We start from the raw sequence: 15,961 nt of genomic DNA, 5'->3' as shown, positions 1-15,961 counted from the left end.
GCGTGCACACGGGCACGCAAACCGAGGCGATGACAAAATATGATGAAATGACATGGAAATGATAGCAATCATTCTAATGGAATTTCAGCAGTAAAATATGGGGGAAAAACAGTCCCGAAATGAGGCGAAATGACATGAAATGCATGGAATTGCCCTGAAATGCAACATTAGGCACCCGAAATGGCCTATAGCTATGCCAAACATGCACAATATGGACATGCAATACAAAGACAGAAGCTAGACAGTCCCAAAAAAGGCACTTTCACAGTTATAAACATGGCCAAACAGCAAGCATAGGTATGGCAAAAATGGCATGCAAGAATAGGGGCCAAAAGAGGGGTAATGAAGCAAGTGATATAAGAAAAACCCAAACTGAAAAATTTCCTTCTACAACACTGAAGAGGGACCAAAAATATGAATATTTACAGTATATGGCAGCCTCAAAATCAATATACAAATATGCTAAAAATGTGATGCAACACAAGGCTCAAAAGGTGCTATAACATGAAGTATACAAAATAATCACCAAACAGAAAAAAAGTGTTAATGAAACATGAAGTATAGGCCAAAATAAGGCCACTTTCAGTTCGGACCGAGGTCCAAAAACAGAAGCAAAGGGGGCTGCCAATTTATGCAAAAATGGGGCCAAATAAGGGATATAACTACAAGTGACACATGGAGGCACCAAAAAATGTTGAGCCCTTCTCCAATGTTGAAGAGGGGCTCAAAATAAGCCTTATATCAGTTTACAACATGCCCAAAAACAGATTGCTCATGGGCCAAAAATAGCATGCAAAATCATGACATACAAGAGGATCAATGAAGCAAGTGTATCATGGAGGGCTCAAACAGGGTTGTGCCCTTAATGAAAAGTGAAGTTAAGCTCAAAAGAGGGCCCTTTTCAGTTAGGGTCGGAGCTTGAAACAAAAAGCAAGTGGGGCTTACAAATAAATCAAGAAAAAGGGTCAAAAGAGTAAAAGTATTACTTACCCTTGAAGACTCAAACTTTTGTTGCTTCTTGGATGAATTTGCAGCTTCTTTGACCTTTGAGAACCCTTCCTTGTTGCGGGAAATGAGGTAATGGTGGTAGAGCTTGGTGGTGTAGAAGGAATGATGGTTAGGGATTTAGGGTTTTTCAAAGAATTGAGAAGGATGGAGATGGAGTTGTGTATGGAGACTTGAAGGAGAGTTTTTCTAACCCCAAAATACTACAAGGCTTGCTTGCTATATAGGCCAAAGAAGGGGTGTAAAGGTGGGGGAAAAGGAGAGTAATATTCCCCCACGAAATATCCCCCAGATAAAGATCTTGTCTGGGGGAAACAGCTCCACAGCTGTAAAGTGTACAGTGCAAGGAAGCAGGCCGGCCTGGTACTTTTGTTGCAGGTGGCCGGCCGGCCACACCCCCTAGCCGGCCGGCTAGGGGTCAAAAGGTTCAATCATATTTTCTGGCCGGCCAGCAACTGGTGAGGTACTCCTATGTGTGTACAACACAACCATGTGGTTAAAATTCCAAGAAAGTGGGTCCAAGGGGTTCAACATTGGCTCGGAAAGAGGGGTTCAAAAGGGTCAACTTGAATTACTGGCCGGCCATGAACTTTTAGGGTCCTCTCATGTGTGTACATCACAAATATGTGGTTCAAAGTTCAAGAAAAAGGGTCCAAGGGGTTCAACATTAGCCCGGAAGAAAGGGGTCAAAAGGGTCAGGTAACCTTAATGGCCGGCCACCAACTTTTAGGGTCCTCTCATGTGTGTACATCACAAATATGTGATTGAAAGTTGGCAACACTAACCCTAGGGTGTTCAACATTAGCCCGGAAGTGCGAAAAACGGGCGCCGGAGGGCGTCGGAGGATGCATAACTGGCTGCTGCAACAATTGCTGGCCTCCCACCCTTCAGTGACCTCCCCGGTGATAAAACAGAGGTACCTGCCAAAAATGAACGAAAACCGTTGCAAAACGAACGCTCGGGGACCAAAACCCGCAGTTCGAGGTCCTGAAAATGGGCTGTTAAGCACCGAAAGTGGCAATCGGCCACGAAGTGGGTTTCTCAGACCCCAGTGTCCCTCAAAAGGGAGCAAAAAGGAAGTATGCCAAAAACCGGAGCAATAGGAGATGGTTAAGCGGTCCCGAACCGAGGCACACGGCCTACGGTCCCGAAAACCGGGAACCGGACTCCGAAATGGGCAAAATGGCCTATGGCCACAAAATGTAGCCTACGGCCACTGAGAGATGGTCTACGGGACCTCTCCCTCCCCTCAGGAAAAGAAACAGAGAAAACCGAGTCTGGTTCGCAAACCGAGACAAGGCACAGAAGAGGGTTCGGAAGTCTGGAGGCAGGGCTCACGGCCGCGACTCTGAGACTTCTGAACGAGCACATTATGCAACATCACCAAGCGCTCAATCGGTGACGTCTGAGTCTTAAGGTCGGTCAAAAATGGGGTGTCTACAGTTGCCCCTCTTTGACAGAACTCGGAAGTCATAAGTGACGGGAGTGAATGTCAAAGCCCAGAGACGACCCATTTTTGACAAGGCCGAAGACTTAGACAATCATACAAGATAAACAGAGATGTGCCCGTAGGCATGCCCGCAGGCAGGGGGCAAAATGCAAATGATATGCAAGAAGCTGAAGGTACCTCAATGATCATGCAAATGTAGCAAGCTGTAATGAAGCAAGTATTCGCAAATAGATGCAACAGTTTTAAGCAAGAGTGCAAAGCAACAACTACATTTCATGCAGTTAAGAATGCGGAGGATTATTCAATCCCCGCCACATCTCACACGGAGAAGATACAATACCTGCTCGATTCGTCTGGTTGCACCAGCCTCAATTGAACCGTACATACAATATCGTGCCTGCAAAAGAGAGAAATTACAACAAGTACAATATGCTACCAACATATATTTAATGTGATTCCGAAAGTTCGACACACGCAGTGCCGGCAAGTGTATGCATCGCAATGTAAGAGTGGAACATGCGTGACAACGTATGCTCAAACACCGAAGCATGATTAACATCAAGAAATGTGCACGTTAATGCAGGTATGTTCATGAGAATGTAAGATAATGTGACACGAGCAAGAATCAGGGTGTCCGTTTGTTATGAAACAACGAGTACGGAAACGCGTGTTTCGGCGAAGGTAACTCGATCGCGGCCTCCGACCCACTTCCCTGAAAGGTTACAACTCATTCAAAAAGGATACACTTTGATTTCGACGAGTGGTGATGAGACACATGTCAGAACTTGAAGCCGAAGTCCCGGTGGAGCTATTTCGCGACCGGAAATGTACTTTTCTTGAACTTTTTCAGGTCCCGGGAACTCCGATCTTCCTCAAAATTTGCAGAGAGCTAGGTGAGCATGTGAGGGACATGGCCGGCCGTTCATCTTCCCAAGGGGAGGTGGCCAACCGGTTTCCAATAAAGCTAATGGCTGGCCGGCCATTTCTGCAAAAAGCAGATAGCTGGCCAGCTAGAAATAGGGGCCGGCCGGCCATGTGCTTTATCCGGGGGTATTTTGGTCTTTTTCTCCCCCTTTTTGCATGCCTCTTCAACCAAGACTTGAGGCCTATAAAAGGCAGCCGAGGCTCCTTCCTTTTCTTGCCTTCTACAACACTTTCCTCTCCAGATCTGAGTTTCACGCGCATTTTCCAACGCCCCGTGCAAATTGTTTTCGCAAAAACACTCAGTTTCAAGCACTTTGGAGCGATTAAATTCCGGCTTCGGAGCTTCTTTTTGCATTTTCGCCACTTGAGGTAAGTTTGTCTCAATATTTGAAATATTTTCTCGGGAGTTGACTTTTGTTGACTTTTTCCATTTCCCGAGAGTTGACTTTTGTTGACTTTTTCCAATTTTGGCCCATTTTGCTCATTTCTGCTCCCTTTTACAGATTCTTTGAAAATGGGGGGCAATTCTCCCCACGGCGGAGGTTTTCCAGGTGCCGGAGATGATTTCGATCCTATGACTCTACCCCCGAGGACCCGACCTTTCATTCCCGGGAGGTACCGTCCGCCAGCACACGTTCTTCCGCGCGCTGTCTTCCGTCACTTTACCAGTTTTGACGAGCGAGCACCCGGGGATCTGCTTCTCAGAGAGCCGGAGCAGCATCTCTCTCACGAGGCCCGAGAGGTATTTACTTCATTTTCTGTATTTTACATTTCGCACCCTTGCCATGCTTGAATATGCTGTTTAGTTTATGACATAGTACTTTGCTTACATCTTGAACATGTAGTTTCAACACTTGAATTTCTGAACACTCGGCTCATTAATTAATTGCGAACACACAGTACACATTAGTTAAGAGGCGAACACACGGCTCAATCACTGATTTGTCAAACACACAGCCCGAATTTGAAAGTGAACACACAGCCTACACTTTAAATTTTCTGAACACGCAGCCCAGATTAGATAGTGAACACGCAGCCCACAATTTAATTGAAAGTTGAACACGCAGCCCAAACTTCAAATTTTCTGAACACGCAGCCCAGGTAGATAGTGAACACGCAGCCCACAATTTAACTGAAAGTTGAACACGCAACCCAAATTTCAAATTTTCTGAACACGCAGCCCAGGTAGATAGTGAACACCCAGCCCACAATTTAACTGAAAGTTGAACACGCAGCCCAAACTTCAAATTTTCTGAACACGCAGCCCAGATAGATAGTGAACACGCAGCCCACAATTTAACTGAAAGTTGAACACGCAGCCCAAACTTCAAATTTTCTGAACACGCAGCCCAGATAGATAGTGAACACGCAGCCCACATTTTAACTGAAAGTTGAACACGCAGCCCAAACTTCAAATTTTCTGAACACGCAGCCCAGATAGATAGTGAACACGCAGCCCACAATTTAACTGAAAGTTGAACACGCAGCCCAAACTTCAAATTCTCTGAACACGCAGCCCAGATAGATAGTGAACACGCAGCCCATAATTTAACTGAAAGTTGAACACGCAGCCCAAACTTCAAATTCTCTGAACACGCAGCCTAGATAGATAGTGAACACGCAGCCCACAATTTAACTGAAAGTTGAACACGCAGCCCAAACTTCAAATTTTCTGAACACGCAGCCCAGATAGATAGTGAACACGCAGCCCACAATTTAACTGAAAGTTGAACACGCAGCCCAAACTTCAAATTTTCTGAACACGCAGCCCAGATAGATAGTGAACACGCAGCCCACAATTTAACTGAAAGTTGAACACGCAGCCCAAACTTCAAATTTTCTGAACACGCAGCCCAGATAGATAGTGAACACGCAGCCCACATTTTAACTGAAAGTTGAACACGCAGCCCAAACTTTAAATTTTCTGAACACGCAGCCCAGATAGATAGTGAACACGCAGCCCACAATTTAACTGAAAGTTGAACACGCAGCCCAAACTTCAAATTTTCTGAACACGCAGCCCAGATAGATAGTGAACACGCAGCCCACATTTTAACTGAAAGTTGAACACGCAGCCCAAACTTCAAATTTTCTGAACACGCAGCCCAGATAGATAGTGAACACGCAGCCCACATTTTAACTGAAAGTTGAACACGCAGCCCAAACTTCAAATTTTCTGAACACGCAGCCCAGATAGATAGTGAACACGCAGCCCACATTTTAACTGAAAGTTGAACACGCAGCCCAAACTTCAAATTTTCTGAACACGCAGCCCAGATAGATAGTGAACACGCAGCCCACAATTTAACTGAAAGTTGAACACGCAGCCCAAACTTCAAATTCTCTGAACACGCAGCCCAGATAGATAGTGAACACGCAGCCCACAATTTAATTGAAAGTTGAACACGCAGCCCAAACTTCAAATTTTCTGAACACGCAGCCCAGATAGATAGTGAACACGCAGCCCACATTTTAAATTTTTTGAACACGCAGCCCAGATTAGAATTTGCATGTAGCTTTTTTCACTTCATCGGCACACAGCCCATTTCATTCCATTGGCACACAACCCATTTATCTCATTGGCACACAACCCATTTATCTCATTGGCACACAGTCCTTTCATTTCATTAGCACACAGCCCATTTCATTTCATTGGCACACAACCCATTTCATTTCATTGGCACACAGCCCTTTCATTTCGTTATTGACACATGTATTCATTCTGAATGCAGGTTGGTTCCCGCAGTGTGCGAGGGTATGGTTCTACCATCGCGCGAGATTGGTATGCCGAGCTCCCGGAGGCCGTCCGAGATTTGGTAGATTTGGCAGGATTCGGACCCTTCTGCGTTGGGTTGTCACGTTGTCCTGCCAGGAGGACGCTGATGGCAGCCCTGGTAGAGAGATGGTGGGACACCACCAATTCCTTTCATTTCTCTGCTACCGGGGATATGACCATGACCCCTTTTGACTTCGCTGTATTGACCGGTTTAGACGTCGGAGGTTGGTCCATCCCTTACGATGAGGATATGGGCGAGTGGGAGGCCGCCTGGATGTATTTATTGGGGGCTCACCCGCCTGTTGATAGGGTTTCAGGGAGAGTCCGATACACTTGGTTCTCCTCCCATTTCCGGCGAGCGGAGATGGTGCCTGAGACTCCCGAGGAGACAGAGCAGTATGCCCGTGGTTTCCTGATGTTCCTCTTCGGGACTACCCTGTTCGCCGACAGAGGGAACACCGTTGGGCTATACCTGCTGAGCGCTCTAGTCGACCTATCACAGGTCCATCGATATGACTGGGGTGGCGCCGGCCTGGCTACCCTTTACTTTTATATGAGCGCGACCTCCCGCGGGCGGGGCGATTTGCTTGGCGGCTACTGGAGAGCCTGGAAGGTATTTTCTGTCCCCTTGATTTACATTTCTGCTTCTCATTACTTGTACATTGCACACACACAGCGCACTTTTACAGTCTGCATTTTGCTCTCAGCACTTCGTACTTACATTCTGCATTGCTTTTCTCAGCTATGGGTCTATGTATACTTCCCATCATTAGCCCCAGAGCTGGAGGTGGTAGGGATTCCCATGACCCCATATTCATTGGTGTTCGAGGGCCCACACCGGTCGAGGCCTCGAGAGACCCTCCTTCGCCTGCGACAGTACTTCGACACTGTACGACATTCAGAGGTACTTCAGAACTTTCAGTTCTTTTCATTTTCATCTTTGATTTGCTCTGTATATTCTCGATTTCTGATTGGTTTATGCATTCATCATCCGCAGATTACATGGCAGCCCTGGGTGTCCCTGGGTGACGGCCTCCGACTTCAGTATACCGGAGCATCGGACATCTCCCAGTATAGGGTCTTGCTTGAAGGGCCGGTTGGCAGGGTATGGTTCCTGGGGGAGCGCTTTCTGCGCCAGGTATGGGGGTATCTTTCTCAGGATATTCCCGCAGTATCCCCAGCCAGTATGCGGACTGCTGACAGGCTCTCTTACTCGGAGGTAGTCGGCGCCATGTTGGGCAGTGATGCATTATTATATGTTGAGGAGGGGGACTACGCCACTTACCGTCACATATATTTGATGCCTCCATTGACGGAAGCTCGTATCCCGATGATGAGGCCTGCCGGTATGTCATCCTCGGGCCAGGCTCGGGCTCGGGCTGCAGACGCCCCTTCCACTAGCAGGGCTGGTACATCTAGAGGTGGGAGTAGACCGGTTCCTCCGGCTCCGTCGGTTCATCCTCATCCCGGATGGCCAGATATGCCTACTGAGTTGATGGCGTGGCAGTATGGGGCTAGCTCTCCGACTCCGATTCCACTAGAGCCTCCGATGCCCAGTGATCGATACGCCATTGATCCGGACTCACCGCCGGTATGCTCCACTTGTTTTCATTCATCATTCAGATGTTTAGACACTTTTCTGTTCACTAATGATTATGAGCTCATTTTTGCAGCCATCGCGAGGGTACATGGAGGAGGTGGTTGGACTGGTGGCCACACTCGAAGGCATGGTCCTGCGTAGGGAGGCACAGTTGTCTGTCGCGGGCATCCAGGTACCCTTCAGTTTTCTGGCATTTATCATACTTCTGATGACATGCTGATTTCTACTGCATCGATAGACTACTTGTGTAGAGCACATCTGACACACACCCCACTTGGACACTGTATTTATATGCACCCACTTCATGTGGCCTTTGCTTGTATCTGCATCTGATGTATATATTTGGACTGATGCATTTGAATTGAACTCTTTGTTTTCAGATGCCTTCATGGTCCGGTCAGCCGCAGACCAGGCCACCTGGGCCTCCTTGGGGAGCTGGGCCATCTGGGCCTTTTCAGGGGGTGGGGCCATCTCGGCCTTCCTGAGGAGCCGGGCCTTCTAGGCCTTTTCGAGGAGCTCGAGGAGGGCCTGTCCGCAGACGCAGGGCTCACGTTGTGGAGGTGGAGCCTAATGAGGAGGAGGAGGATGCTGAGGAGGAGGAGGAGGCTACCGATCGTCAGTCAGAGACATCTGCTGAGGAGGGGGGCTCCGGTTTTGGCTCGGGGAATAGAGGCGAGGCTGAGGGGGATCCTGAGGATGACAGCTCCGACTCAGATGGTGGTGCGGAGATTGTCCCGCAAAAGAGGATGAGGCGTGCTTCTCGTTCCCGCTCCCGAGGACTTTGATGCTGTTATTTCCTGCTTTATTTTTCTTTTTGCTAGTAGTTTGTAGCACTTTGCACATTGTTAGGCAGTTTTATTTTCTGTAAAAATTGTACCTTTGTTTGTTGTAAAGCATGATGAAATGAAATAGCTTTTGAAAAGGTGTTTGTATTTTAAACTTTTAGCATCGTATCGCATCATTTATTTTGCACAAAAAATGAAATTGAATGGTAATGCGCATTGTGTAATCACCAAGTCAGGTAGTGAACCGACACGACAAACTAAACAACTTAACTTACTAAGATATAACAGGACCTTAGAAAGTTTACAACTCGATAAGCAAAATGCAACAACACAAATAAACAAGACTTTAACAAAAATTGCTTAAACAGAGAGCAATGACTCAAAAACACGAAACACGTCCGCTCGACAAACAACTTGATAAGCAAAACAACAACTCGATAAACAAAGTGTACTTCTAATGATCTGGGCATCGGAACGCATCTGAAACGGAGGGAGATAAAGGCCTTTGACTTTCTCGTTGCATGGAAATGCTTGAAACTTTCCTCAAAGGGTAAAACAGGGCCAAGGGGATACACTGGAGCATTGCTGGCCATCCTTGGGAGCCGGCCGGCCATTTTTGTGGAGAGAGACAGCTGGCCGGCCATTTCTGCAAAAAGTAAATGGCTGGCCAGCCAGAAAAGGTGGCTGGCCGGCCATTCAGTCCTGCAGCCACCAGATTTTTGACACGTGTCCCCGTGAATAGTGTCTTTCTTTCTATAAAAGCCTCAACTTCGGGAACATTCATTTCATCTTAGTTTTAGACAAAGATGGAGGCGTTTCTCGCAGAAAATCTCATATCTTGGATCTCTTCTCTAGATGGCTCGGAAAAGCTGAATTTCCGGGGTTTCGGTTTGAATGCACTATTCACGCTGAGCCGTACTCCGCTACAGCTTCCTTTTCTCCATGCCGCGGCAAGGTTCTGGAATCCAGTGACGCATGTTTTTAGCTTTGGCGGCCAAGAGATGTGTCCCACTTTCGAAGATTTTCAGGTTTTGATGGAGTCTGAATACTCTGAAGTGATCTTGCCCCAGCTCCGTTTTGGCCATGCTCAGGCTTTAGGGCGGATGTGTGGGCTCACGGCGCATGATGCTCGATCTCTGATCTGCAGTGGGGAACTAGACATCCTCGGCTTGATCCATCGTTTTTCCGACGCTGGTGACCGCAGCAACCATTATTGGCAGGGTTTCCGGCAACACGCCCTCTGCTTGTGTATGTTGTCTCACTTTCTGCTTTCCTCGGGCTTCGGCGGAGCTAGCATTCGCCTGATTGAAGTCGCCCAAGGTTTGAGAGAAGGAAAGAGCTGTATTGCCATGACCTTGGCCGAGACACTGATGGGCTTAGATTCTGTCTATCGCCGGGAGGCGACTAGGTTTGCTGGGAGTCCACTGCTGCTGCAGGTAATGTTTCCCGCCCAAAAGAGGGGTAATGAAGCAAGTGATATAAGAAAAACCCAAACTGAAAAATTTCCTTCTACAACACTGAAGAGGGACCAAAAATATGAATATTTACAGTATATGGCAGCCTCAAAATCAATATACAAATATGCTAAAAATGTGATGCAACACAAGGCTCAAAAGGTGCTATAACATGAAGTATACAAAATAATCACCAAACAGAAAAAAAGTGTTAATGAAACATGAAGTATAGGCCAAAATAAGGCCACTTTCAGTTCGGATCGAGGTCCAAAAACAGAAGCAAAGGGGGCTGCCAATTTATGCAAAAATGGGGCCAAATAAGGGATATAACTACAAGTGACACATGGAGGCACCAAACAATGTTGAGCCCTTCTCCAATGTTGAAGAGGGGCTCAAAATAAGCCTTATATCAGTTTACAACATGCCAAAAAACAGATTTCTCATGGGCCAAAAATAGCATGCAAAATCATGACATACAAGAGGATCAATGAAGCAAGTGTATCATGGAGGGCTCAAACAGGGTTGAGCCCTTAATGAAAAGTGAAGTTAAGCTCAAAAGAGGGCCCTTTTCAGTTAGGGTCGGAGCTTGAAACAAAAAGCAAGTGGGGCTTACAAATAAATCAAGAAAAAGGGTCAAAAGAGTAAAAGTATTACTTACCCTTGAAGACTCAAACTTTTGTTGCTTCTTGGATGAATTTGCAGCTTCTTTGACCTTTGAGAACCCTTCCTTGTTGCTGGAAATGAGGTAGTGGTGGTAGAGCTTGGTGGTGTAGAAGGAATGATGGTTAGGGATTTAGGGTTTTTCAAAGAATTGAGAAGGATGGAGATGGAGTTGTGTATGGAGACTTGAAGGAGAGTTTTTCTAACCCCAAAATACTACAAGGCTTGCTTGCTATATAGGCCAAAGAAGGGGTGTAAAGGTGGGGGAAAAGGAGAGTAATATTCCCCCACGAAATATCCCCCAGATAAAGATCTTGTCTGGGGGAAACAGCTCCACAGCTGTAAAGTGTACAGTGCAAGGAAGCAGGCCGGCCTGGTACTTTTGTTGCAGGTGGCCGGCCGGCCACACCCCCTAGCCGGCCGACTAGGGGTCAAAAGGTTCAATCATATTTTCTGGCCGGCCAGCAACTGGTGAGGTACTCCTATGTGTGTACAACACAACCATGTGGTTAAAATTCCAAGAAAGTGGGTCCAAGGGGTTCAACATTGGCTCGGAAAGAGGGGTTCAAAAGGGTCAACTTGAATTACTGGCCGGCCATGAACTTTTAGGGTCCTCTCATGTGTGTACATCACAAATATGTGGTTCAAAGTTCAAGAAAAAGGGTCCAAGGGGTTCAACATTAGCCCGGAAGAAAGGGGTCAAAAGGGTCAGGTAACCTTAATGGCCGGCCACCAACTTTTAGGGTCCTCTCATGTGTGTACATCACAAATATGTGGTTGAAAGTTGGCAACACTAACCCTAGGGTGTTCAACATTAGCCCGGAAGTGCGAAAAACGGGCGCCGGAGGGCGTCGGAGGATGCATAACTGGCTGCTGCAACAATTGCTGGCCTCCCACCCTTCAGTGACCTCCCCGGTGATAAAACAGAGGTACCTGCCAAAAATGAACGAAAACCGTTGCAAAACGAACGCTCGGGGACCAAAACGCACAGTTCGAGGTCCCGAAAATGGGCTGTTAAGCACCGAAAGTGGCAATCGGCCATGAAGTGGGTTTCTCAGACCCCAGTGTCCCTCAAAAGGGAGCAAAAAGGAAGTATGCCAAAAACCGGAGCAATAGGAGATGGTTAAGCGGTCCCGAACCGAGGCACACGGCCTACGGTCCCGAAAACCGGGAACCGGACTCCGAAATGGGCAAAATGGCCTATGGCCACAAAATGTAGCCTACGGCCACTGAGAGATGGTCTACGGGACCTCTCCCTCCCCTCAGGAAAAGAAACAGAGAAAACCGAGTCTAGTTCGCAAACCGAGACAAGGCACAGAAGAGGGTTCGGAAGTCTGGAGGCAGGGCTCACGGCCGCGACTCTGAGACTTCTGAACGAGCACATTATGCAACATCACCAAGCGCTCAATCGGTGACGTCTGAGTCTTAAGGTCGGTCAAAAATGGGGTGTCTACAGGAGGGGCTGTGGTTGTTATCAATGGAATAGAGTAAGGCTTTGAAATGAAGAAATGACGGTTGGTGTGATGAAATGAAACGCTGGAGATAGAGGGGGGAGAGAAAGGAGAGAGATTTATAATCATAATTTTGACCCCTCCATTCCATGTATTGTGTGATGGAGTTTTGGAAATGTCGTTTTATCATATATTTTAAAATAAATTTTTCTTTCAGTGTGTGGATGGAGTTTTGGAAATATGGTTTTACCATATATTTTAAAAAAAATTCTCTTTTATGTTTGATTTTTTTTTTTTTTCTCCATTGTAAAAAGTTGAGAATTTTTGAATTTTGGGTTTATTCGGTTATCTTTTCGGATGTTTTTTTTTGGACGTTTGGCCAGTTAATCGAAACAATGTAAATTTTTTTTTTTTTACAATTGTCAATCGTCAATCGCCACTTGTTATTTGAAAAAAAAAATTATGTTTATTTTTGATATTTTTTAAATATAAAAATTATTTTTTTAGACTAAAATGACAAAAATTTTTTTTTTTGAATTGAATGTTAAAAAGAGTTTTTTTTTTGGGTGAATAAAATTAAAAAGAGTTTGATTTATGCGTTTTGAATAGAATATTCAATAGAGTTTTGAGTTGTGTATTTGGTTATAAGTTATAAGTTTTTGAATTAAGTTTTAAAAACTATTTTCAAAACTCATAATCAAACAATTTTTCTAATTTCATATGTCAAATCAAAAATTCAAAACTCAATTTAAAATTCTTTTCAAAACTCCTAACCAAGCAAATTTTCTCTTTTTAAATCATAATTTCAAAACTTACAAACTCAAAATATAACTCTATTCTCAAATCATAATTCTAAAACTTTGTCAAAAGCTACCACTAGAAATAGAGTCCTTGTTTGTCAAAATGTTTAATATAACTTTTTTTTAAAAAATTTTTTTAATACGTTAAACATATGATTATGTATTTTAATTCAACTCACATTTACTAGTTATATATAGCTAGCCTTCAAGGGCTAGGTAAAATATATTTAATCATTAAACTCAAAATATAACTCTATTGTCAAATCATAATTCTAAAACTCTACCAAAAGCTACCACTAGAAATAGAAACCTTGTTCGTCACAATGTTTAATGTAACTCTTTTTTTTAAAAAAAAATTTAATACATTAAACACATGATTATGTATTTTAACTTAACTCACATTAACTATTTATATGTAGCTAGCCTTCAAAGGCTAGGTAAAATATATTTAATCATTATGATCATTTCCCTCCATCTTTGTTACTGATATAACATTTTATAAAGTTAATAGTATTTAGATGAATAACTAAAATAAAGAGTATGGTTGGAGTAAAAACATGAAACAATTGATAGATAAAATAAAATATATATTTTATAGTAATGTTTAAATAGGTAAAATACATATTAGTGTTGGAGTTGCTCTTTTTTTTTTTTTTTTTTTTGAGCAATGCTATATATTTAAATTTTTATTGACAATCTTACTAAATATATATATATATATATATATTTTATGGACAGTGTGCCGTTTTGGGAACAAAATAAAAAGTCACGTTTTTGGACAAAATGTCCAAAAACGCAACAAAATTGGTTTGGAAAGTGCCAAAAATGCAAGTGTAAAATTACAAATTAGGGCCTATGACAAAAAATAATAATAATAAATTTGTTATGTTGGATAAGGGTATTTTGGTCATTTTAATTTGATTTGACACCATAAACAAATATTAAACTAAAAAGTCAAAAGTCAGCTTTTTACTAACTTTCTAAATCACTTTCCAAAAACCTAAGGTGCCGTTTGGTAACACTTACGTTTTCAGTTTTCTGTTTATATTTACAAAAATTTTAAAAATTCAAATAAAAACTTGTTTGGTAAAATTTTTGATTTATAAATCAGTGGTCTCAGTTTATAAATTTGGCCAAAAAATGAAAACACAAAAAATGTGTTTCTATTTTGAGTTTTCAGTTTTTTTTTTTTTTATCACCCAACACTAGCCACCACCCGCCACCATTTTCCACCACCGTCTTCCGCCTCCGCGACCACCACCCACCCCCACCACCACTACCACTACCTACCACCCACCTGCCATCCAACCGCCATCACCCACCACTCGCTATTACCATCCACCGCCCGCCGCCACCACCACTCACCAGCCACCTGCCACCACCACTATCTACCACCTGCCACCACCAGCCACCCACCACCACCACCACCCACCTGCCACTCACCCGCCACCACCACCACCTACCACCCACCAGCAGCACCACCACCATCACCCACCACCCACCTGCCACCACCACCCATTCGTTACCACCTATCACCCGCCACTGTCACCCACTCGTTACCACCTATCACTCGCCACCGTCACCCACTCGTTACCACCTATCACCCACTACTGTCACCCACCCACCCACCTACCCCCACCACCATCCGCCACCTACCCGCCACCGCCTGCCATCCGCCACCCACCTGCCATCACTACCCGCCGCCACCACCCACCACCCACCACCGTCACCCATCCACCCACCATCACCAACCGCCACCACCCACCACCACCCGCCATCTGCCACCCACCTGCCACCACCACCCACCACCACCCGCCATCCGCCACCCACCTGCTACCACTACCCACCACCACCACCGGCCATCCGCCACTCACCTGCCACTACCACCCGCCACCATCACCACCAACACCCACTCGTTACCACCCACCACCCGCCGCCGTCACCCACCCACTCACCCACTATCACCACCCGCCACCACTTACCGCCACTCGTCATCCGCTACCCACCTGCCACCACCCCCCACTTGCTACCACCCACCACCCGCCACCGTCACCCATCCACTCACCACCACCACCCGTCACCTACCCGCCACTAGTACCCACCACCCGCCGCCAAAACCACCACCACCACCACCACCCACCACCATCACCAACCCACCCACCACCACCAGCTACCCACCACCCACCGTTACCACTTTCTACCACCGTCTTCCGCCGCCACACCACTCGCCATTTCTCACTCTTTTTTATATTTTAAATTTTTTTTAAACATTTTGTCAATACCAAACGCGTTTGTAGTTTATGTTTTTCTAAAAATAAACAAAAAATAAACAAAAACCAATTTATAAATTTTTTGTAAATATAAACTGAAAACGTAAATGTTACCAAACACACCCTAAAAAACTTGATAAAAAGCCAAAGACCAGTTTTTTACCAACTTCTCAAAGCACCCCAGTATTTCTCTATAGTTAGACCCAACTGAGCATCCTGTTGGGCCTCTGTATGCCCACCATGGGGCTCATATCTATAATTTGAATCATTCAATATTTAGAATTCTGTAAAAAATCACGTTAATCGAATATCAGTAGTCACTTAATCAAAGCACATTTGTGTCAACAAATTATTTTTAAAATCATAGTTATCATTAACACAAATTTGTAATGGCTATCAGAATCTGATCAACGTGATTTTTTACAAAAATGAAGTACTTGACGAATCATAAATATTGAACGATTCGGATTATCGATGTAAGCACCATGGTAGGCCCATGAAACCCAACAGTGCACTCCAATCCGATTTCAAATTAAAAGAGAAGGCAGGGCCTTGTGTTTTTATAACCAATTACATTTGATCTTTTGTAATTTTAATAATATTGTTAGTATTAGGAGAATTCTTCTTCTTTTTTATTTTTAATATTTATATACTTTTTTGATGGGGAATATTAATTATACTTAGTATGATTATATGTTTATATAACAGTCATGAAGAAATTATAATTTAATATATGTTTGAAAAAATTGAGATAAAGTGATAAATTTTACAAATATTAATAATTAA

At 44.5% G+C, this 15,961-nt stretch overlaps 1 protein-coding gene across 1 annotated transcript; it reads left to right on the top strand.

Annotated features, from left to right (window-relative positions):
- The first annotated feature begins 3,032 nt into the window (after positions 1-3,032).
- LOC145791256 (uncharacterized) lies at positions 3,033-8,677 on the top strand. Its single transcript, XM_082871593.1, has 4 exons — positions 3,033-3,038; positions 7,153-7,746; positions 7,829-7,927; positions 8,136-8,677. The coding sequence occupies exons 1-4, from the start codon at positions 3,033-3,035 to the stop codon at positions 8,238-8,240; spliced, it is 804 nt and encodes a 267-aa protein (XP_082727719.1). The 3' UTR covers positions 8,241-8,677.
- The last annotated feature ends 7,284 nt before the right edge of the window (positions 8,678-15,961 follow it).

This window comes from Camellia sinensis, chromosome 5, assembly GCF_055761805.1.
Source record: "Camellia sinensis isolate YWXY chromosome 5, ASM5576180v1, whole genome shotgun sequence".
NCBI lineage: Eukaryota > Viridiplantae > Streptophyta > Magnoliopsida > Ericales > Theaceae > Camellia > Camellia sinensis.
The sequence above is the reverse complement of the archived record's forward strand: the minus strand, read 5'-3'. Positions and strand labels throughout refer to the sequence as shown.